Here is a 25,796-nt window from a genome sequence, read left to right on the forward strand (position 1 = left end):
GGGAAGTTGCCGGTGTGATTCCATGCCTCAGAAAGCACGTGAAACACGTTAGTCTGCGCTTGATCTCTATCCGGTCATGTCAGATTGCCGTCTCACCGGACTGTGAAGAGTGAAGGAACAGAGAGTGCACCCGTGTATTGCGCACACACTTGTGTACTATAATATCTCCTGCGTATTTGGCTGATCTTCATCGAGATTTGCCGCCGTGGCCGAAATTATGTTAGGAAGGAATCAATTAATAAATTATATGATTTAGACATAAATATTCAAACCTCAACACATACAGTATAATCCGGTATATGAACGTGTTTTGCTCGCTATGACGCTTTCCAAGCCACAATCTATTATCTACAAGCGGCCATAACATTTGAGCACGCGACGCTATCATAATAACATTTTTACAGCCCTATATCCGTAACTTTACAACCGCAGAGTTTATTTTTTAAATATTAAATGTTTATATGAGGCTTTGTAACGAAGTTTTTAATTGCATTATCATTTTTATGCTAATGTTTTTTATTGTTTAGATTGTATGTTAAACGGGTTATTGGAAATATAGTTTCAAAATAACTGGTAATATTGAAATTTGTAAAATAATTATAGGAGAAAAATAACTTATCATTAATTTAAATATACAAATTAAGCAGAGAATTGATTTTGTTACATGATTATGTCAATTGGCAGAGGTATCAGAAATTATCAAATGATTATTTACCATAATATGTTAATTCAAATTGAATAATACTTTTTAATTTGGAATAAATTTATTAACTAACGATTATGAATATTCCAAAGCAAATAGTTGTTAGCAAAGAATGCAGTACAGAAGTAAATGTTTGTACGTCATTAGTGTTGTAATACTTGCTAATTATAAAGAACGAGAATGAACATGGGGACCAAATGTTCGAAAATAGCGAGATATTTTATAATGTTTTTAAAAAAACTTGAGAAGTAAGTCAACGTATATTTTTATATTTTATATTCTGTAATATGGCGGTACTTTTAACTCTAAAGTACATGTTAGTTGAACGAAGATCAAAAACCACAAGAATCATATTATCATGATAAGAAACTTTTATAGGTTATGTTGGTTTTGCCACTAGGTACGCATCGAATGGCCTATCTTGAGAATGGCGGAAGAAAGTCATTACGATTTAATGGGTTCAGATGCCGCATGATTGCAATATACATACATGAGCTCAAGATTTTATTCTCAAGTTAACTATCTCTTACTATCAATTGAAATGTGACAAGATGACTTTCAAAGTACTGTCATTACGAGTGTAATTTAAGTAAGAGTGTAATGACGAGTACTTTGGAGATTAATACTTATAAAGATTATTTTTTAAGACTATTTTTATTTTAAGGTATGAATAACTAAAAAATATCTTATTACGATTAGGCAGACAGTAACATTTTATTCAGGCACGTAATTTTAAGGTTGCTCTATATTTTTATGTTCCTATGCATATTGTTATCGACGTGATAGTAAATTTTAATACAAAAAATAATTATGTAACAAAACAAAATTATACTTATGACATACATGTTTAAAGCAATGAATTCGACACTTGCAATAGTTTTTGGGGTAACGTATTTGCTTAATCCATACATTCGACGCTGAGTAAATCCGTGTTTCTTACAATCTGTTTGTTATGGTTATGTTTAAACGTAAACGAAATTGAAATTGAAAATATTAACGGTCTTTTGTTGTTTCAACTGCTTAGGAGCCGCGTTTTTCCAGTTTGTCTTAATTAAATTCAAATCACAACTAATATGGGTTTATTTTGGTGATGTCTGATTGACTCTGATAAAACTTTTGCAGTGTCAAAAAGCATACATAATGTCCTACGAATGTGGTTGGATATGGTCACCCTCGTCCCAAAATTGCCCTTTTCATTGATTATGAAATAGTCATGTAACAAGAGGATTATCCAAAGCGTTCATTATAAAAACTGCACTTGGTTCAATTACTTTTTTTTTACATTTAGTTGTTACATTGTTGATGAAACAATGCAGTTCGCGTAATACTTTGTAACCGTTGTTTTATAATATGATTTTTTTTGTTGTAAATGTTTGTATATAGATATATTTTTTTTAGTTTTATAGTGATATTATTTTGTGTTTGTGTGTGTCGGTCTTGATAGGGAAGTTACAAATTGTTTAAAACTGCTTTATTGTTACAAGAATATTGTCTTTGGAGACACAGTACGAAGTATAAAAATACAATAAAAATCGTGGAAAGCATCTAAATTCATGTAATAGGGTAAGTGACTTGTGGAGAGGTAAGATCCTTACCCCACCATATTATTAATAAAAAAATATTTATTGCGAAACGCGAATGTAAGCCATAAGTAAATTCAGTAACTAATGTAACACGTCAATGAATCTCACCAGAATGTTATACATATTCTATAACCATCCTTTTAAAGTAAAAAGATAAATTTGACTATATTTTTAAGTGCTTTTATGATCACAATTAAAGTAAAAATATATTTTATAACATATTATGGTTTTAATCGTACCGGTAGTTAACCGCATAGGCTCGCATTAATGTTGTCAAAATATTACTCTAATGTTGTAATTTGGCGCGCGTCCAGTAGATTTGGCTCAGTACCGTTGTCGCGCGGCGTGTGCGCCATTGTTTATGACGCCAGCAATGTTGCGAGAATCGGCGACGTAGCAGACAAGATTTGTTGCGGCCACGTTAAATTATGTGTCGGTAGAGCAGTTGTGCTGCAAACAGGCGTGCTGTCAAGTTCGTCACACGAGTCACACACACGCATTTAGCCCCGAAGAGGTATGCAGAGGCGTAACCAGGGCACTCATTATTTGCCAAGTGTGTTTCGATGCTGTGATATGTAAGCCTATCTCCATATTGGGCACACGAATAGGATATAGTCATATTGGATTTTTCTGCCAGATGCCAGCTGGGAGTTTGAAATTTCGATGGATCCTAAGTAAACTGTCGTATCTGAAAAAATTGCGATATTTTTTTCTTTTAAAGTTTCCTTATCTAGATACTTTACTACTAAACCCATTAAAAAATGTAAATTATTTTTATTGATTTTTTTTTGTTTATTCAATTTAGAATTTAATGGGTTTGGTAGTAAACAGTACGATAATAATGAAACGCTAAAAAGTGAATATCGTTATTTTTCCAGATACGATAGTCTACTTTGGTGCCATCAATTTGTGCTCGTGATGGCGATAGCCTAGTCCCCTAATACGTAGGACTTAGCTTGAGAAATGTAGTCATTTAAAGTTAACATTAACAGGATTGGGAAAAATGATATTGGGTGTTTCTGCTTAGTATCAGCTCGGAGTATTTGTACTCGATATGCTTGCCCTATTTCACATCATGGGACGGTACAATCTTGGCGAAAAGTCGGGGCCCTGGTTGCATTTCTGCCTATGCCTTACAGAATGAAGGCGTGATGTATGTGTTAATACTATCATTAAATATAATTATCCGACCTTTGTTCGTATTCGTTCATATTTACACGTGAATGTCGATAAATTGCGGTGAGATAGCGTTTTATTCTCAGTTTATTAAATTATTGTAACATTGCTTTTGTAGGTTTATTGTTGGTTTTAATGGTGAATTGCACATTTTTCGTCACGGTTGAACGATAGTAAAACTTTGTATGATCTTTACGTAGATAAATATGATCATCCTGATAACATCTTAATTAAAATTCAATTAACTTGTATCAGATATGTTCTTTTATGAAAGATGATTTCTAGATACGAATATGAATAAAGAAATTTAATTGAATCCATTTACACCTGAACGAATGAATAATGTTATAAAATGTTATATCAGCATTTCTAATTTCCAAATATTTTATAAGAAATTATAGTAATCAAATACTGGCTTTTTTCAAGATGAATGGATAACTTGGGTTACAATGTCCGTTGATTTAGAGAGTATAAAAGAGAAAAAATAATTAAGAGTCGTATAATAGATACTTTAATTTTACTATATTATTTTGTTCAAATAATATAGTAAAAGTAATCTACACTATGGGAACCTTTACATTTGCATTAACCGGCACTTGAAAGCGCTTTGCAGGGCGCCCTTAGATAATCAGCCGTCCCGAGTAGGGGTCGCAATACCGGACCATTTTTCAAAACCGGTATTTTCGGTATTGACCTAAAATAAATTCCGGTATTCCGGTATTTTCGGTATTTCCGGTATTTGAAGAAATATTAGAAAAATAGAAAATATACTTACATTTAAGTTAGTAATTAAATGTCAAATTTTAATGACAGCTTAGTAATTAGTTAAAGGCTGAATGAAAAGAGATTATTTTCGTAAGCCAACGTTCACGCCGTTCTGATTTTTGAGAGCTGGCTCAAACCTCACCTTCCTGCTACCCTTTACTCCCTCCCTGGTTTCATTTTGATTAGAAATGATCGAGTTGACAGGAGAGGGGGCGAAGTCGCTATATATTTACGTAGCGACCTGAAATATAAAACTGTAATATCTTCCTCTGCTTATGCGAAATTTCTGTTTCTTGAGGTTTGGGTCAAGAGAGTGAAAACCTTACTAGCTGTTATTTTCTGTCCCCCATCTCTTGATTACTTTCTCCAGTCTGGAAACAGTTCTGGAATCTATAAGATCAGAATATGCTCATCACATCATCATGGGTGATTTAAATACTGATCTACGTGCCAGCCACTCTTCCCGATCTCGTAAACTCCTTACTGTCCTTGATTCTGATAAACTGCATGTCCTACCATTGCAAGCCACCCACCATAATATGGATGATCACGATACTTGGCTTGACATTATCCTCATCTCTGCTCCTTCCCCTGTTTTCTCCCACGGTCAATTTTCTGCTCCTGGCTTCTCTCACCATGATCTCATCTACATGTCTTACGCCCTAAAACCTCCCAAATTCCCCTCTAAGATATTGCACTTGCGTAGTTTTGGTCGCATTGATGCGGATAAGCTGAAAGGAGACGCTGCTAACTTTAACTGGGATCACCTATTGGCAGCCACCTCTGTTGACGATAAAGTTGCAATTTTTAACCGCGCTGTCACTTCACTCTTTGATACCCATGCCCCTTTAAAGAAAATTAAATTAAAACGTACTCCTGCACCATAGATTACAAATGGGGTTAGGATGGCGATGAGACGATGGGATCGGGCTTTTCGCCAGTACAGAAGTTATCGTTCGGAGGAGAACTGGTGCCTTTTTAAGTCTGCAAGGAATCGGTGTAACCAGATGGTACGTAATGCTAAACGCCGACACATTCTCAGTAATATTTCTTCTTCCTCGTCAGCCAGTACCTATCTGGAGATTCCTCGGAACTCTGGGTATTGGCAAAGTTAAAAACATAGATCTCCACGGTGCGACTATTGGTTTGGATGACATTAATAAACATTTCACATCTGTTACCATGATTGATCACCAAACTAGGCGTCGTACCATGGATTTCTTAGCGGGTCTATCCAGGCCTAACATTAATAATGTTCATTTTCTTCTGTGCCACTGGGTGAAATTAGAAAAGTCATCCTGTCCATTAAATCCAGTGCCACTGGCTGTGACAACATCAGTCGTCGCATGATAATCCCTATCCTGGACCAACTTCTACCAATCATGTCCCATATCATTAACGCCTCCCAGCACTGGTATCTTTCCGTCTTTGTGGCGGAGAGCTACTGCTATCCCTCTTCCTAAAATCCCTAACCCATCACTTTCTAAGCATTTCCGTCCCATATCCATTCTTCCTTTTCTCTCGAAAGTGCTCGAGGCCTGTACTCACAAGCAACTGTCTGAGCATGTGCACCGAAACAACCTACTGTGCCTACTCCAGTTTGGCTTCAGGCCTGGCCATAGCACTATTACTGCACTCCTCAAAGTGACTGGCGATATTAGGGCGGGCATGGAGGAATCCCAAGTCGTTATTTTGGCTTTGGTTGATTTCTCCAACGCCTTCAATATAGTCAGTCACGACATTCTGCTAGCAAACCTCTCCCACCTTATGATCTCGCCCACGGCACTGAATTGGTTCTCGTCATATCTTCAGGGACGCCAACAGTTGGTGCGCCTAGACGATTCTTCGTCTAACTGGCGCGATTTAGACCGTGGCGTCTCTCAAGGCGGCATACTCTCCCCATTATTGTTCACTATCTTCATAAACCTCTTAACACAAAATCTTCAATGTGCATACCACCTGTATGCTGATGATTTGCAAATTTATTCTCTGGAGCAAGTCGATTGTGTGTCCGCAGCTGTAGATAGGATAAATAAGGACAATTTCGGCCTTTCGGTAAACCTCGCGGAATTGCCATAAAATACCAGGCCTTCATTGTAGGCAGCTCAAGGCTTTTAAACAGGTTGTATTTTACATCTATTCCCCCTGTTATGTTTCTCAGCTTTGTTTATCTGACAGCTTGCTGTTTGTTCAGCTTTGTTAATCTGACAGCCAACTAGATTCAAGTTGTATCACAATATTAGCCAATCACAACGGCCCTACGTCTACGCACTGCGAAGGCTGCCATGCCGTTAGCACTGAGAAACAGACTTGTTATCACAGCAATGCTCCGTCCTTAGATAAATAACGTCTTTGAATAATGAGGATAGACTTTAAAGAACAAAAAATATTTCTAATAAGTTCTTATAAAAATAACAATTAACAGTTAACACCGCTATGCCTCGAACAAAACAAAAGTAGCATATAGCCCTAAGCCATGTATTTTGGTCGCTCTTTATAGAATATACGCCTATACGAATGAATGAAATTGCAAGCAGCTTAAATTTTTGCGATTTAAAAGTCGAGAAATTAATAATTATACACACATTTTGTACTGAATTTTATTTTTATAAAATACCGAAAATCCCGGTTTTTGTAAAAACAATACCGGTATTTTGAAGTTCTTAATTTGGTCCGGTATTCCGGTATTTTCGAAATCCGGGATACCGGTATGCGACCCCTAGTCCCGAGCGAAAAAAAAATTCCGACACTTGTTTTAGGCGACCTTTTTTTTACGTCACAAGTGTATGACTGCGGCGCCACTCAAGAGCATTTGGCATCTTCGCTAAGACCTGGAGTCCCGGGAAACCCCTCGTCCACTTCATCCAACAGCCCCTAAGAGCCGGCGGACATCTAGGAGCCTACGCCACCAAATGTCAGAGGGCCTTGCTCAGACCTTTGGCGCTTGGAGCGGCGCTCTGTTCGCTCTATGAACGGTCTGTTCCAGGCGCCTTATAACAATAATGTTCAATTTCTGTATTTTAGTATTTATACAGTAATATTATCGTCTAGGTATCTTTAAGCATTCAGCTATAAAATAAATAGGTATACTTATATTATGTTTATTTTTGCAAACAATATCCAAGTGTTGTTTAAATTATTATAATATTTAGACCAATATCATAAGAAAATAATATCACATTCTCATAAACAATACTTAATAAAAACACTTGTTGTGATTAAAAAAAAACAATGCAATAACATGGCATTGCGAACGAATTTTTGCAATTGTTTTAAACACACCATGTGCAGAACAAATTAATTGCTATTTCTATTGTTTAGTTCAGACATATCTCAAATATTGAAGTTGATAAAACATTTGTTGCCATTCTTTTGTGCTTATGACAAAGACACAATTTTTTATTTAAAAATTTTATTAGTTTGGGAATTTAAAATAATGGAATAATAGGCCTTTGTAATTTTAAGTATTTTTGTATTTTATATCTTCAAATCAGTTTAAAATCATGGCCCTCGTCTCTCATGACAATGTCAGTTCTAAGAACCTGATTGAATGCCTATAAATACTCTAGAATGCGATACATTATTGAAGATGGACAGATAATTTGAATGAGAGAATATATTTTTTTACACGTAAAATATATTGTGCATTCCGAAAAAATCAAAGTTAGAAGACATTGAAATGTTCATAGGTTTCGTAAAAATGAGTCCGATGACGGGGAAGCAAAGTTGAAAACAAACTAAGCTAGTTTCGGACGCGATCCGGCAAACTTTCCACATAAATCGAGTTTGGTAAATAATTTATCCATTCGGAATTCGTACGCCGCACGCTTTCCAACAGAGCGACACAGAGGCAATTTTGAACTATGCTGCTGAAACCGCAACTGTACAAAAACTATCTTAGGTATGCACTGTGATTTTGTGTGCACACTTGGGAATGCTATCAATGAGCGAATAGATGGGGTGAAATGTGAGAATTTTATGATGTACGTAATTTATTAGCGGGAAGAAATATTTGCGGTGTGTTTATTGAATCGAACTCGAGTTGTGGATCAGATTTTTGAAAACCCGCAAAAATACACATTACAAATTATTATAGCTGGTTATGAGAGGTTCGTTAATATCCTATGTGTTGAAAGATATTAATAATGTCGCAAATAATTTTGAGCATAAAAGTTTTGTTAAGCAATAGTATCGTCTTAGAATACGTACTGCAGACCAGTCCCAAGTAAATAGAAACTTTTAACGATACAAATACTACTTATAACATCTTTTGTGTGGCGTTCTACTTAAAAACTTATGCATGTTCTTCGTACTTATCACAATATAAATATGGTAATACTTTTGTACATAATCTACACAAAATTTTAAAAGAAAATAAATCTTCATTCCCTTTTCAAGATGTTGAATTAAAGTCTTTTTCATAACTTCACCAAGTGTTGCAATAAATTGCGTTATCACAATATTTATGGGCATAATAAAAAGTCTATTGTTGACTTTGGGCTTAGAAAGATATTTTGAAACAAGCTTATGATTAATAAATGTTTTAAGAAGGAGACACAAACAAATATGAAGATCCTTAATAAGATGCTATCAATCAAGTTAACGTAAGAATAAGTAGCAAACTTAGCGAAACGAATAAAATAGAGGGCGAGCGTAAATTTCTTGCTTACCGCGATACGGTCGATATGTTAACTCTAAGTACAAACTTACAAAGTTATTCTTGGTTATAACAAAGGTCTTGTTACGTGAAGGGTACGTTCGGGTTACGTAGGTAGGTAAGTACAAACGTGGGATAAGAATATTTAGGTCGAGTTTTGCAATTGTTTAAGCCGAGTATTTGAGTCTAAGAATTTTTTGTTTAAGTTCACTCGAAATTTTAACTACATGTCTTGCTGTTTTATTGTATAAAATGTTTAATAGGTAACAGGATCGCCAGTCGCGTGAGGCCTGTCATAATAGAAAAAGAGAAAATTGCGTGACATTATGTATGTTTTTCACGGCGAGGTATTTCAAATTGATATAGTGTACTGTTTTTTAGCTTTCTCTGATATTCAGGGAATAATGCGGAGAAGATAACTTAAGATCAGACGATTCATTATAACTATAATATAGTTTCTCGGGCTATATAGTTATACGAGTAGTAAAAAGTATTATATCCTCTTTTGTCAGAAGTCTACCTATTTGTTGGTTTGCCATCTTGTACCACAAAAATATTTAAATTTAACTGTCCCACGTAAAAATCCTTATTTTAATTAATTTCAATTAAAGTCGGGTAAATCTAGCATAAGGATGGTAGAAGGACATCGGCTGCTGTTGATAAGACAACAGGAAGGACGCTTCAGTGCTTTATAAGCTAGAAAAGGGTCACTTAAACGTGTTCGACCTCGTGGCTCCTTAACTAAAAATGTTAGAAGATTTTGCACTTTAAAAATATGAAGTAATCTGTGTTCTGGTCTAAGAAATTCTTATAAGCTTGTTCAAGTGATAATAATACGATGCCATGCATACATTTTTAAACTTATAGAATTTTTAGTATCTATTATTACATACTGGCTTTTGCTCGCGGCTGCGCCCGCGTGAATGAGTTTTCCAGGATAAAAGTCCCACTATATATTTTAAGCTACCTCTCCACCAATTTTCAGCCAAATCGGTTCATCCGTTCTTGCGTTATAAATAGTGTAACTAACACCACTTTCTTTTATATATATAGACTACTAGCTTTTGCCCGCGGCTCCGCCAGCGTTATAAAGTTTTTCAGGCTAAAGTTTTCCGTTATAAAAGTAATAGTTTCCTGGGAGCCTATGTTCTTCCCGGGTCTCTTAACTGTCTCCATGCCAAATTTCATCTTAATACGTTAGGTAGTTATTGAGTTTAAAACTTTCAGGCAGACAGAGGCAGCGGGGGACTTTGTTTTATAATATATTTTTTAGAACTTTTTAAGAGGAACAATCCCGTCATACATCATTGTTGCATAACTTTAACCGTTTACGCAGCGCACGCAACGGAAGCTCTCAAAACTAATAAATTTTCCCCGTTTTTGCAACATGTTTCATTACTGCTCCGCTCCTATTGGTCATAGCGTGATGATATATAGCCTATATCACTCCACAAATAAAGGGCTATCCAACACAAAACGAATTTTTCAGTTCGAATCGGTAGTTCCTGAGATTATCCATTACTGCTCCGCTCCTATTGGGTATAGCGTGATGATATATAGCCCATAGCACTTCACGAACAAAGGGCTATCCAACGTAAAAATAATTTTTCAGTTTGAACCGGTAGTTCCTGAGATTAGCGCGTTCAAACAAACAAACAAACTCTTCAGCTCTATATAATAGTATAGATTACTACCTCCTAGCTCGTCCTCGTTACAAAAAAACTTTTAATTATTATTATTATGTATTTTGACTTTTTATGAGTGTGACTATATTTGCCTACATGACATTTTTTTTTTGTATCGGTTACCTGCTATTCTCCTTCTCCTTTACCACTGTGACTGCCTATGGTCCTTAGGCAGTGGTCATATCGTACCATCTTATAACCTAACAGTAAAAACGCTGCTGTCTTTCCCTCATTCCGGGGGCAAGTCTTGCGCGCTTGGTCTTTCACCGAATGCATGTTTAGGCACTGGGCGACATTAATTGTCGCGGAACTAATCACACAGTAAAGTGTGTAATGTGTGCCTCGTGGTTCACATTGAGGCCTATAAAGGCCCGTGAATATTTCCCCTCCCTTTCTCTTCCACTCGTCCTAGAAAGTTCCCATCATTCCCCCACTCTTTTATTCCTCGTTTCCTTCGGTACTCTCCACTGGGCCGCTGCAGTCACTAAGCGCGGTGATGAACGCAAGGATACCTACACAAAAAAGTAGCAACGTAGAAATAAAATAATGAAATAAATTCTTTAAGGTTAGCAAGATAAACTCTGCAGCACATATTGTATATTTCATAATAAAGTAGAAATCATAATGCCGAGTTCCTTAACTACGGCTAGTTTAATTTAATAGCCACTGCAATTATAGTTTCAAATCTATCTTTTAAACGATGTTTAGCTGTAAATTTGATGCTTTAATTTTCTCACAGATTCACGGAAGTCTGAGCACCAGAAGATTTAATCTTTGTACGTAAAATGACTCCTCAAATTGTCCGTTCTGATAAATATATTCTGGGAGCATGGGCCAATTTATAGATAGGATAGATAAAACACAGTTGTGAGGATATTTACCTTTTTTAGAGTATACATTCCCAAAGTTTGTGATGACTGTTCACATTCGTTACCAGGGGCAGAGTACGAGAATGCAGAGGAATTAATTAGCCTAAAGGCTACATTTAGTATAGTGAGATTTTTATTCCGGGAATATTTTTCACGCGGAAGGAACCTAATTATGGCCAGGAATTATTTTTTAGAAAAAAAATATTAAAAATATTTTCATTTTTTTTCCAGGTTAAGATGTGGCTGCTACTCCTCCTGTCAATAATACCGCACATAGCGGCGCAGGCGCAATGGGTGCCGTGCTCAGAGCTGAACGACGACCTGCGGTACCCCTGCAGGTGTAAAGTCCAGGTGGATAGAGCTCTTCAGCTGAGAATCCTGATGAACTGCGACAGAGTGGTGTTTGCCGGAGATTTTCCAACGTTGCCGTATGGTGCTCCTATCATATCGTTCAGCCAGCGTTGGGCTGGACAGCAGATGCTTCCTACTCAGGTTAGTTTTAACGTTTGTTATATGTTATAATAAAGGTACAAACACACATACACATACACACACAACACGTCTTTATCCCCGAAGGGGTACGTAGAGTTGCAACCAGGGTACCCACTTGTCGCCAAGTGTGGTCCGCCAATGTTGTGATTAAGGACGAGTCTATCACCACACCGGGCACAAATTTCAGACTACGGGCAAAGTGATAGTATAATATGTGTAAATGTCTTTGATTTTATACGTAAAAGCATTGTTTATTTGTTTGGTATTCCACTTGTATAATCAAAATCTGTATTCAAATTCGTTGTAGTCTCGTAAACTAACAAATAAGTGACACTTGTAATACTTTTAAAGGATATAAATTTGCAACAGATAAATAACACATTCGAAGATCTTTATTTTAATATATTTCAAAGCCATTTGCCTCCATAAATACATTAAGTTCTAACTTCCATAAGTACACTTACAAACTCTGAACTCGTGTTACAACTGTTGGGACATATCTGATCCAAATATGGTGTTTGCCATTTGAAACCAGTAGTTTAAGAGATAACAGCTGTTAACCTTGTTACGGTTATGGTGGTCTACTAATAGGTAATTTAACTTTCAAGTTATAGACATACGAAACATTAATATTAATGATATCTTAAATATGCGCGCAAATAATCCGTAGTATAGATATACAGGGTCATTTTGAAATGAAACGGTATTACTTGTCTTCTCGAAAATTAATGTTAGACTTTGAAATTAAACTATTTGTCGGATTATATCGCGGTTTTATATGTTATATATTTCTCCCAAAATTTGGAAGACTTTTAAAATAAGAGACGAGCTTTCCGTTCACTTGATGGTAAGCGATACGACAGAGTCATAAAGAGTAGAAACATAATCCAACACCTTGAATTATAAAGTATTGTTTGGTATTCCACTATGCTTTAACGTCCTGAGATATGAGATGTCAAGTCTTATTATGTCCAGTGGTTACACTGACTACAATGTTCTTCAATGGTCGTATCGCTTACCATCAGGTGAACGACAAACTTGGCTCGTCATTTAAAGCGATAAAAAAGAGAGTGTCTATAGGAAATCCATTATATAATAATAATAATAATAATAATATCACCTCTGTGTTATATACTGTCCCACTGTTGGGCACGTGCCTCCTCTACTACTGAGAGGGATTAGGCCTTAGTTCACCACGCTGGCCTAGTGCGGATTAGTAGACTTCACACACCCTCCAAATTCCTAAAGAGAACTTCTCAGGTATGCAGGTTTCCTCACGATGTTTTCCTTTACCGTTAAAGCAAGCGATAATTCACAAAGAATACACATATCATTTTTTTAGAAAAGTCAGAGGTGTGTGCCCTTGAGATTTGAACCTGCAGACATTCGTCTGGGCAGTCCGTTCCACAACCGTTGTTCGTACGTATTGTTCGTACTCAAATCCATTACCTTATTAATGTTCACATTCGCTCTAAATTCTATTACTATTCATATTTTAATGAAAACCATTTGAACTGCATACCGTATATCAATAACCCGTTTCTAATTAACTAACCACATATGACATTATCTGAATGGAATGCCGCGATCGCTGATTCACGCGGTGGGAGCAACGGTGAATTTCTTTTTGCCGGCACGCAATGCTTCATGATCTAATAACCGCAGTGGAGCCGGTGCTCTCCTGGCATACATGTTCAGATTATAAACAAGAATTTTGATGCGAAATTGAATGACGTTCTAAAGATTTTATTTAGATGGGCCTCGTTGAGAGGGTCATCACTGTATTGTCTATTTAACTCTAAGCAGCAATGTAGTAGTTCGGTTTGAAGGAAATCGTTGTCCTGTGTCCAGTACAATTGCTCCTTAGTCCTTGAGACAACCTAATTCTCGGACATATTCTATTAAACATAGCTCCTTCCTCCTTATATTAAATGACTTTAAATATTAGTTTGACTCTGTTGTATCAAATACTTTTCATTTATAAAATCGAGTATTCATGTCGCACAAATTCATGGATTCGAAAAAGCATAAGCTTGTATGGAATGTGTTTCCAACGTATAAATGACACCAGTCCGGGCTCAGAACATGCAATTTCCGTATGCTGGCTCAGTCGCAGAATTCTGTGTGCGGTGCGGCTTAGAACAAATATCAATATTCGCTCGAAACTCAAATAGAAAAAGTTCGTTCTGAAAACTTATTTTAATCGATCGGACGTGGTATTTGAACGCTCTTTTAGCTCATTCTATTGTCATAATTTTTAACGTTCTAGATTTAATTTTCACATTCATATATTCATTCCATTTAGATACATTGGAATAAATAAAGTGATTTTAGCATGTAATATTTTGCAAAAACATACGTACAATTATTTTCGCATGAGGTCTATATTCATAAAATCTACTGCCTCAGTGGCGTATTTGTATCACGGTACGATTGCACTTCCTAGGACTTAGGTTCGATCCCCGGGTCGGGCAAAAGGTTATTGGAGTTTTCTACTCAGTATCAGCCAGGAGTTTGAAATTCATGCCAATATGCCAATAGTTTCGGGCCTATATCATATCATGAGACGGAATACGCACGGCGGAAATTGGAATTCTTAAGTTGTGCGTTCTATCTACGCCTCTGCCTATCCCTTTGAAGTAAAAGGCGCCAATGTGTGTATGTGGAATTGACTCTACCACATGTTAATATTAATAGCTAATTAAAACACAAACCGAATACCGTCAAACCTAACATTCAACACAACATCTGTCGCATTAAATTAATCATGAATCAAATTTAATTTGACGTTATTGTTTAAATATTACAATGGAATCGATCCAGGAACTTGTGGTGTTCCAATTTCATTTCGTGTAATCGGTATTTACCGCCTCATTTTCTGTATCTGACTATAGCCGGTCTTATTGTGTTGCCATGCGGCATTAGTGCCAAATTTATTACCAAATACCTGTGTGCTTGTAAGTCGTTATGAGGGATTTACGTGTCGTGTTCTCGTTCTATTGAAACTCTAAGAGTAATGTAGTATAGTTCATTATAGGTACTAGATATTAGAGTAGTGAGTGAAAGTTAATAAGCTTTGTTTAGAGAAGTAAATATTGATGAAAAAGGAGGAATTACAGACACATAATTTCACTTGGTGTAGGTCGTGGTTTCTACCGCGTAACACACCTTTTCCCGTATAAAGTTTGTAGTACTATGAGATAAAGAGCAACCGTAAATGTTAAATTTTGAAGTGAACAATTCAATTAAAAGACTGACGCACATTTCATGAATATGCAGTATTTGAATAACCTCGTTACCATATTTTTTTCCAATATTCGCAATAAATGAGAGATTGAGTTGTGTTCGTTTTATAGTTTTAGTCTACCGTTACGCTAATTAGAATTGCAGAGCATTTGAATTTCAAATATATTTCGAGCGAATGTAAGGTACATACATCTTGTAATAAAATTATTTTTTGGATTTAACGCAGGTTTTTATTTTACATATTATATTTTTTTTATATGGGGTATATACGGGGGAACTTATTTCAGTCTCTCGTGATCATGAAGGCTGCAAAGCTTCGAAGCATTGGGAAAATATTATAATATAAAAAACCGCGATAAAATCCGTAAAATAATTTTATTTCAATGTTTTACATTCGCGTAAATAAATCTTTGTACATATTTCTCTTTAATTAAAAGTATGTATTTACAACAAATCTACAGCAGATATGTTTAGTTTATCTCATCTCTTTTTATTACTACGACGAAGCAAGGTAGGGTAATGATTTGACACCCTACGTATACATAATATCATGTATGAATCTCTATAATCTAGCGTCGCTTATACTTTATTTATTTTGACACATGAGGTGTCTATCGATTCGTATTTATAGTCTATATTATGCAATGGTTATAGTCTATATATATTTTTCTGAGTTGCTTTAGCTCGGGGTGTATAAGGAGGGTTATTCGAGGAATATAATTTCCTTTATACATTTTTTCTACATTAAAATGCCCTATGTTTTGGTCTATCTTTGACAAACAATAGGATTAGTAAAAGTAGATTCGGTATCCTAAAGATAAGGTATACCATTGATGGTTGTATAACGATAAAAATCACATATCACCATCCCAGTATGAATGAATCTCTTCCTTATATTTCTTTTTTATAATGTTTTGGTTTTTGTTTCCAGATATTCTCTTCCTACGGTCTACCGCTCAGAGAACTAGACTTTTCACACAACAGTCTCCGAAGACTACCAGACCGTCTTCTGGCTGGAGTTCGAGGGAATCTGACAAAACTGGCGCTAGCCGACAACCTTCTTGGTGACAATTTGAACCCGATATTCTCCACTGCTGAGCTCCACAATCTACCAGCTCTAGAAGAATTGGATTTAAGTGGAAATAATATCAGAGGATTGGAGGAAGGACTACTCATTGGATGCGATGTTCTTAAGGTGATAATACTTATGTTAAATTTTATTTCACAAGAGTAATTTATGATGAACTCACATTTGGTCAAAGGTGTTTCTAGTTTAGTAAGTCTATATTCATAGTTTACTTTGATGAAATAATATACGAATCTAATACAGAGAAATGTAGTATTCGAAAATGTTTATAATCTTAAAAGATGTAACATAAAATAGGCATATTTTTTGTTTCAACTAACCTTTGTTTTTTTAACATGTACATATGCAAGCGTCTAAATATACAAATACTCTAATAGTTTAATAACATTGAAAAGTTTATTAGTGAGGCTTTAACGCGAGTACTAAGTATGCTTTTACTTTGCTCCTTTATAAAGAGGAGTAGTGTTACAATTACTTTCAGCGGAGGGCAGTTATTTAGTGTTCTTTCCCTACCTTTTTGCACAATAGTAATTTTTCAGTCTAGAATATTTTCTCAGGTAAATTGGGTGGAAGCTAAGGAACGTGGAAAAACAAAAGGAATGCTCCGTTTAGTTTGACGATGTTATTTTCAGCGGCCGAATGGAAATCATTTTCTGGGAAAAAAATATAAATTCTGTTTGTGTTTGCACTATTTTTTTTCGCTTGATTTGTGGCTTTAACGAGAAATTTATATTAAATTTCTATATATACACACTTTTATACTCGTGATTTTTACTGGATTGGAATCCCCGCAATCGTGATAACTGATTAGCTCTCTTCCTGCAACGACTTAGAGCGGAAATAACTTTGCCGAAATGACGATATGCATAGCCCTACATATCTCTGTAACGGGTATGAGAGTTGGAAGAGTTTGTTGTACATAAGAAATGTTGTTTAATAAAACTATAGTAACATAGTGAAACACGGGTCACAGTATTAAAAGCAAAAAGTCTGCCATTAGTGGAGACTGGAGAGAGATTATTCAATCGATTCTCGGGACGTCATTCAAAGTCATTTTGTCGTGCCAGTACTATTACTTATCTATTTAGTTCACCAAGGGCGAAAGGTGGAATTTTCCGAAAGGTAAACCGAAATAACATATAGGTAGAATATACATGAATGTGATCTGTAAAAAGTTCTAATGGTATTCGATTCTACATAAATTCTTCATAAAGGGAAGCCGGCAGAAATTAGGTGATATAGACCCTCTGCCACTGTAGTACACAGTTTATAAACTAATTACCCCGATGTACAGCCGTTTTCAATTAACTAACCCCATCGTTATCTTTAATCCGATTCAAAAATTTACCAATTACCATAATGCATTTGTAAATATGTCAAAATACTTTGTTATGATTGGTCCGTTTTTGTGATAGATTGAAGAAGCGCTCCGGTTTCAAAATGGCGGTTAATGAGTAGACAAACGCCATCATTGTGCAGTTGTATATACATCTGTTGGCAAATTTGTTACATTATCTTAGGAATCTAAACATTTTTTGTTTATATCCTACTTTATCCTACTAGATAAAATGTGCTTTGTACAGAACTGTAAAATATTTCTTGCAGGTCTTCCGTTTGGATCGTAATAACATGAATTCTGTACCCGCCTCGTCTCTAAACGGGCCGCAATCATTGAAAGTTCTCTCGCTGAGGGAAAATAGAATAGGTAAGTTTATTACGTTCCCTCGCCTTTTTTCGGAGAATTGTGAAATTCTGTAAATGGATGTAGTTATTTTTTTATTACCTATCTTATATTAGTTATAGATGTACGAGCATGTCTGGATTTAGTTACTTAATAATGTGGTTTTACGTCTAGTACTCACAGTATTTTCTAATATAAGTAAAGTAAAAAAGTACTTTTAGTATATTTAATTATAAGTTATAGAATGTCAACTTAAGCGGGACAAAAAACCTACTTATCGATATCGATCTCAAATTAAATGACCACACCCAATTTTTATAACAGAAAATTCTATCTTATCTTAAGTACGATGTACATTAGCGATTGTTATACATAGATCTAACTAATTAATATTCAAATATATTTTAGCGCTAATACGCCAAGCATCCTTTGTGTCCCAGAAGACATTAGAAGAGATAGATCTGCACGGGAACATGATATCCGCCATTGAAGGAGGGGCTTTTATAGGCCTGAGCGACTTGCAGACACTTGATTTCGGCCGTAATAGGCTCTCCAAGTTTAACAGCGACGTATTTCAAGGGGCCGAGAATTTGGAGAAGTTGGACCTCTCGGAGAACTTCATAAATGACTTCCCGACGGTTGCCATTAAATCTTTTGTCGCCCTTAAACATTTGAATCTGTCCAGCAACATGATTACGGTGAGGGTTTCAGTGTTTGTTTGTCTTGTTTGCTGTCTGTTTGATTTTATTTTTAGTACGCGTTAGCTTTAGATGTTGTGTTTATTGTTAGGTAAATTGCTTTTTAATATAATACATAATGAAATATGTATGTCAAAAAAGATTATGGTATATAAATAACTTTCGCAGTATCTTTACCGTGATGAGTCGTGATTTTAATTCCTGCATGTTTTGAGTCTCAAGTTTTTAAAGATCGACACCTTCTAGTTCTTGATACTTTTGATAATGTAGTTTTACGGATACGGATGTCACTATTAATATCGTTTTAATTCAACGGGGTGTATTTATTGTATCTTGATTTTTTTTCCTTTTAAATGAATATTTTTGTGACTATTCCCTCGGTGGTGTAGTTGTGTTACGTGCGCGGTACGAGGTCCCGGGTTCGAACCCGGGTTGGGCAAAGTAATATTGGAATTTTTATTATCAGCCGAGAGTCTGGAATTTATGCCTGATATAACGATAGACTCGCTCCCTATCATATCACGGGACGGAACAAACAGGGCAAAATGATGATGCCCTGGTAGCACCTCCGTCTACCCACCCTTGTAGAATAAAGATTTTTTGTTGCAATGTTATTTATTTACTCGAACCCAAACAAATCTTATGTAACTAATAAAGCTAACTTAACTAAAATCTTCTATTCCAGAATATTGGAAACAACCACCTGAGTACGTTGACTTCATTACAAGTATTAGACCTGAGCAGAAATAATTTAGTTAAACTCGCCCCGGGCACATTTGTTGGTCTCACAGAACTAAATTATTTGGATATTGGCGTCAATTCACTGCGCACGGTGAGTGATTGAATTATTTTATTGCATTGTGTTTCTAGTTTTCTCAAATAAGTAAATAGTTATGGTTGATTGAACTAGATTGTTTTATTGGAAATGAAAATATGTATAAATGCGTGGAAATAATTTTGTTTATTATTTTGCAGGTGGAGGACGACGCTTTCGACGGATTGACAGGCCTCAAGACACTTCTATTACGCGACAACAACATACTATTGATTCCAGCGACAGCGCTTTCTCGATTACCAAATCTTGTTTCTGTTCATTTGGGTTTCAACAGGGTGACCGCGTTATCAAACGACATTTTGCGATCTGTGTCAGACAGAGTAACTTCTTTAGTATTATCTAGAAATGTTATAAGGGAATTACCGGTGGCTGCCTTTGGACACTTCAAAATTTTGAAACATTTGGATCTATCAGGAAATTTACTGAACTCTATCGCTGCGGAAGTTTTCGAAGGACTGGAACAATCGCTAGACTTTTTGTCTTTGAGCCAGAACAGAATTCTCGGATTTACTGGTCAGCAACTGAAGTTTGTTAATCTTTGGTTTTTGGATATATCCGATAATCAAATTTCGAATGTACCGGTGGAAGCGTTTGAATCGATTCCTAGTTTAACTCATTTAAATATGAGCCGAAATTGGCATATAAATGTGTTACCGCAGAATGTGTTTCAGCAAAATCAGGCTTTATTATCAGTGGACTTAAGTCGTAATGGCTTAAAGGCGTTACCGGTAAATCTATTTTCGAAAAACCTTAATCTAGAACATATTGATTTGTCTCATAATTTACTTCAAGAAATTTCCGAAAACTCATTTAAGAATCTGCGAAATCTCACTTACTTAGATTTGTCTTACAATAATATAGTTAACATAAGGACTCCGTCATTCGTTAACGTAATGTCGATTCAGTACTTATCTTTGAAAGGTAATCAATTGAGTGCTTTCAAAGGCGAATTCTTCAATACGGGAACAAGTCTAGAAGTCATGGATCTGTCGGATAATCAACTTAGTTATTTGTTCCCGTCGTCGTTCAAAAATCCATCCTCGTTTAAGAGAAATCATACTTACTAACAACAAGTTTAACTTTTTCCCTTCAGAACTTATAAGTACTTTGCAGTACTTAGAATTGGTAGATTTGTCTGGAAACGAATTGAAAAACGTAGACGAACTCGACTTTGCTCGCCTCCCAAAATTGAGAACAATTTTGTTGGCAAGGAACGAACTTGAAACAATAAGCGAAATGGCTTTCCATAATTCGACTCAAATACAATATTTGGATTTGTCGAACAACAAGATCGATCGGTTGGGAGATAGGCTATTTGAGGGGCTTATACGACTCGAGGTTTTGGACTTGAGCGGCAATTTACTAACCGAATTGCCTGACAACATTTTCGAAAGAAATAGGCTGCACATGTTAGAGAAAATTATTCTCAGCAGAAATTCATTTGAACACGCTCCGCTAAAGGCCTTACAAAAGCAATACTTTGTATCTACGGTCGATTTATCACACAACCAGATTGTGGATATACCGGGCGAGGATAGTGTTATGGTGAATATTAAGAAATTGGATCTATCTTTCAATCCTCTTTCTGAAAAATCAATTAGTAATGTACTGACAGAGCCGAAAACGGTGAGAGATCTAAATTTAGCCGGTACTGGAATTACGGATATTGGACAGTTAGAAACACCGTTCCTATATAATTTAAATTTGTCATTTAACAACATCACAAAAATATCGGAAAAGACATTTACCCGAACAACGCTGTTAGAATCTTTGGATTTATCTCATAATCAGATCGCTGATGTGACTGGATCGTTGGCAATTTCTTGGTCTAAAATGAGAAATCTCCAACGTTTGAACATTTCCAGTAATCCAATGGTGATGATTATGGACGGTAATTTTGAAGGTTTAACATCTCTTCGTATTTTAGATATAACGCATTTAGAAAAATGTACCAGGATAGAGAAAAATGCTTTTAGGACGCTCGCAAATCTAGTCGAGTTACGAGCATACGGCTATCCACGGTTAGGTATATCGACATACAAGGTGCTTTACAATATGTGCTAGCTTTAGAGAAGTTGGATGTAGAAGTAAAAGACACTAATATTGGTGCTGATCAATTACACACAACATTACACCCAAGGCTTGAAGAACTTGGAATAAGAGGATCACGTCTGAAAACTGTGTCTTCTGGCGTGCTTGCTGGATTGAAGGCTCCAGCCATCACGGTGCGATTTAGAAATACTTCAGTCACTTCTCTACCTCCTGCACTACTGTTCCCATTACCTAGATCATCACAAATTACAATAGATGTAGCTGGTAGTCAACTGACAACTTTGCAACCACAATTACTTGTAGCCCTTGATGATCGTAGGGCGGATTTGTCTATGTTCGGCTTGCATAGTAATCCTATTCGCTGCGACTGTAACGCTCGAGCATTGAGAAGGTGGTTACCCAATGTTGGTATTGATGACGTCCGATGTGATTCGCCAGAACATCTATCAGGATTTCTATTGGTCGAGATAGGTGATGACGAACTCACTTGTGATGCAAAACGGCGAACAACGACAACGTCTACTAGCATTTCAACTACACCACAACCGCGCCTTGTCCATCGGACATCTTCAGAGCCAGATATTATCTGGTCAGTTGCTCCTTCACATGATAGACCAAAATCCGGTGAGCCCAAAGGAGCTCCTGTTATCGGTGTTGCAGCAACAAGTAATGATGATAATCTTATAATAGGTATAGTCGGAGGCGTAGTGGCTTTTATAGCAATATTGATAGTAGCTATATGTATCGTTAGGTTAAGGATGACTACGACATCATACAGAGGTGGTCCTCTGGCTAGTAGTCCTGCAGGAGGTACGCCAGCTATGTGGGGTGGAGCTTGGCCTGGTTACGCTGCAACTATGCCACCAGCCTCCTTATCAAATGCCACCTTGCCCCATAAAATGCAACCAGGACCGGGTTCTGTAAGATATCTAGCGCCACCACCACCAGCGCCATATTTCATAAGCATGCCACCTCAAGACGATAAAATATATCGGTAGGGAACCATAAGTTAGATTAATGTGGTGTAAATATTCGTGTTGAAACTTCGATAATTTTATCAAAGTTTACCTTAAGTAGGTTATATCGTTGTAGATATCAATGTGGCTTGAGTTAACAGTTGGACGGCAAAGGAGAATGCCCATTCGTGTATCGGTGTAATACATGTATAGTTTTTCATGTTATGTTTTTAAAACCAAATACAAACGTACGAGAATATTAAGCGTCGCGCAGACTCTGCAATTTTTTTTTCTGAGAAACTCTTCACTATTGTAATATTGTCAGTCATGAAGTTGCTATTAACGTATACTGATACCGAAATTCTTTGAAGCATGGGCAGTCTTCTTTACTTTTGTAAACAATTACGATTTAATGCTTTAAGTGCTATTTTTCTGACTTAATAGTTTATAAGTCACCAGTGACACAGCAAATCCAAATCGTGGTTTGGTTTAATTGTTTCTTTTCTTTCTTACTTCTGTATAAAATATTTATGTTAAAGTTTTTACTGATTCTTACGATAGCATTATTGTGTACTTTAGCAATAAAATATTTAAGAACTTAATGCATTTTGTTTTCAATTCTCAGACTAAAATGATGATTCCCCATCTCTATTTCATCACAGGACCAGCAGAGCCGGTGAAGCATCATTATTACATGGTCGAAATTCCAAGGGCTCGCACTTAGTGCTTTGCTTCCATCTTTATTGTGCGGACATGCAAATTGTGGAAGTCACTACTGTCGTGTCTATTTCCGCATACATACAATTTGGAGCTCTTCAAGTCGCGAGTTGATCGGTTTCATCAGGGCAAGCATGCTTCGGCTTAGGCCGCATAATCGCTTAACAATAGGCGGATAGCGTCAAACGTGAGCCTATTTAAAAAAATAACAAACAAAATTTAGGGCAACTATGATATTTATAATTTTTATTATTGTTAATCGTTCAAACCGAAGTCAAAATCAGCCACATTTGAATTTGTGGCTTTAAAACTAGCTAAGGCCTATCTTTCAATACTCCTTATGGTGGCCAGTTGGTTTTTATGTTAAACTCTCTAAATTCTTATAATAGGCTATTTGATTTCATTGATGTCTATACGACGGCTCAGCAATAGTAAAGAATATAAGCTGTTCGGATAAAAAAATATTCTAGTCAGGGTCTTAGTGACACCTTTTGTTAAATACTGATCGTTTAACAGACCAAGGCAGTTGGTCACTGACAAGTCGTATAAGTCGGTTGGTTAGTGAAATATTAGAGAAAGTATTTCTGTAGTCAGTGATAGTTCATTATATTTTATTAAAAATTATTTCAGTTCCTAACAAGCACAAAATACCAACACAACAAATTTCCAGTGAATACAAACACTAAATATGATAAAAATATTTGAAATACTTCGCATTGAATATTTTTTTCTATTTGTTTAGATGTAGGAATTTAAATAAAATTTCAGTGCGTGACATTTTCAATGTACAAATAGACCTAACAAAGTTCCAAATATGCTTTTGTGTTGGTATTTTAAAATTCTGTCAACTATTTGCATCACCATTTGAGTTTGAACTATCTATGGATTTGGTGTACTCCTCCAACTCCACTCCACTTCAACTTTACTGACTCTTCGGTGTTGTTGTCTTACGGTACGACTGCAGTGAAGACGTCTCTGTTTCGATTCCCGGGCCTCTTTTTTTGTTTTCGCGGAGAAAGTGCCTTATGACTACCGCTAGCCATGGGGGGGGGGGGGGGGGACTGAGCGGTTATGTTGTGGTCACCGTGCCTTACGACCCGGCGTCGAGGCGCCCGGATTTGACCTTGACCTTCGGGTGACCGCCGGGCCGAGTCCCTAACCTATATACAACGCATGGCATACCAACTAAAACTCCGCGGTGGCCCTCTTCGGGGCATTAGGGACGACTGTGGGCTTCCTCTGACGGAAATGTTTAAGTTTTCGTCCGCAGTCGTCCCTGTGCGGTGCCGCCTGTTGCGGCCCGTCTCCTATAGGGGGGGCTCAGAAGCCCCCGCGTAACCGAAGGACGCTCGGCGACAACGGCAGCATTAGGCCTACCTTCCACGCTGCCGTCCATCCCAGGGGTCATCACACGCCACCCGCCTACGACCCCCCGATGGCCCCTATTAGTCGCCTTTTACGATAGGCAGGGGATACCGTGGTGGAAAGAATTCCACCATTGAGAACCAAACGCCCCCATGCCACAGGGCGGGATTCCCGGGCCTAGCAAGGTAATATTCGATTTTTCTATTCAGGTAGTATCAGCCGGAGTCTGGAATTTAATTAAGCTCGTTATGGCGATATGCTCGTTCCTCATCACATAATGGGATAGAATAAATACGGTGGAAAGTAGATGCGTCAGTTGCGCCTCCTCCTACACCATTGGGAATAAAAAGACGTGAGTGTATGTGTGTTGTTTTTTTTTCATGCGGACATAGTAAAGTGCTCCCACTGCACCTGATGGTAAGTGGAGTGGTGTCCAATAGAATGTCGACTGACTAGAGATGATTACCTCTCGGTATAATTATGCCGGCTTGTTAGAACGAGATTCACACAGGCTGATCCCGGAACGCGGCACACTTACGTGGGCTACAATGGCAGGTTTCGACAATATAGTGTGTATATTCCAAACTAAAAATCTGATGGATAAAGCCTTTTTGTCCGTAGGCAAACATGAAGTATGAATGGTAGATGAAATTGTAGCCAGTACATGTTTTGGTATCAACAACAATTGGAGGATAATAGATAATGGAGGAGTTCGAAGAAATAACAATAGGTCAAAATAATAATTATAGATTATATGTGCTCGCTTTACGTGTGCCCAATCCACGTTAGGGTGCCTTGCCGAAGACTGATTCTATAAATTTTATAACAAGAATTATCAGAATCATATAATTGGTTTCAGAGATTACTTGCCTCAACGCAAACGTATATATTGTTAACAGTTTTATTATATAGCTATAAATAATTATTAAGTAAAGTTATCAATTTGGATACCGAACCGAAAAATAGTCTAGTTCTAAATATAAGTTTTAAAATCGGTTAGATCTTTAAAAATCCCTGCAGCAAAACCAAGTGCTGTTAAAAAAGTATATGCGTTTTTTATTAATAGCTCGCAGTGCGGATAGAATCACAACACGGAATTCCAATTGAACATCACATCTGCAGAAACGCTGAAGGATTAACTAGAAATACGTACGTTAAAAGCTACGTTTTAGTTTTTTGTGGAAGTGTTTTGATATGTTTTCGTATTGAATTTATCGGTTGTTTTAAAT

General features: G+C 36.6%; 1 protein-coding gene across 1 annotated transcript in view; it reads left to right on the top strand.

Annotated features, from left to right (window-relative positions):
- LOC119190036 (protein artichoke-like) overlaps window positions 1-23,087 on the top strand; it is a 61,925-nt gene extending 38,838 nt beyond the window's left edge. Inside the window, 8 exon segments of the mRNA XM_037441036.1 lie at window positions 11,670-11,930; window positions 16,108-16,371; window positions 17,869-17,968; window positions 18,353-18,642; window positions 19,328-19,474; window positions 19,618-20,505; window positions 20,507-21,500; window positions 21,503-23,087. Of these exon segments, the coding sequence (XP_037296933.1) occupies window positions 11,676-11,930; window positions 16,108-16,371; window positions 17,869-17,968; window positions 18,353-18,642; window positions 19,328-19,474; window positions 19,618-20,505; window positions 20,507-21,500; window positions 21,503-22,527 (3,963 nt within the window). The 5' untranslated portion in view covers window positions 11,670-11,675 and the 3' untranslated portion in view covers window positions 22,528-23,087.
- Window positions 23,088-25,796: the final 2,709 nt, after the last annotated feature.

Source organism: Manduca sexta, chromosome 21, assembly GCF_014839805.1.
Source record: "Manduca sexta isolate Smith_Timp_Sample1 chromosome 21, JHU_Msex_v1.0, whole genome shotgun sequence".
Classification (NCBI taxonomy): Eukaryota; Metazoa; Arthropoda; class Insecta; order Lepidoptera; family Sphingidae; genus Manduca; species Manduca sexta.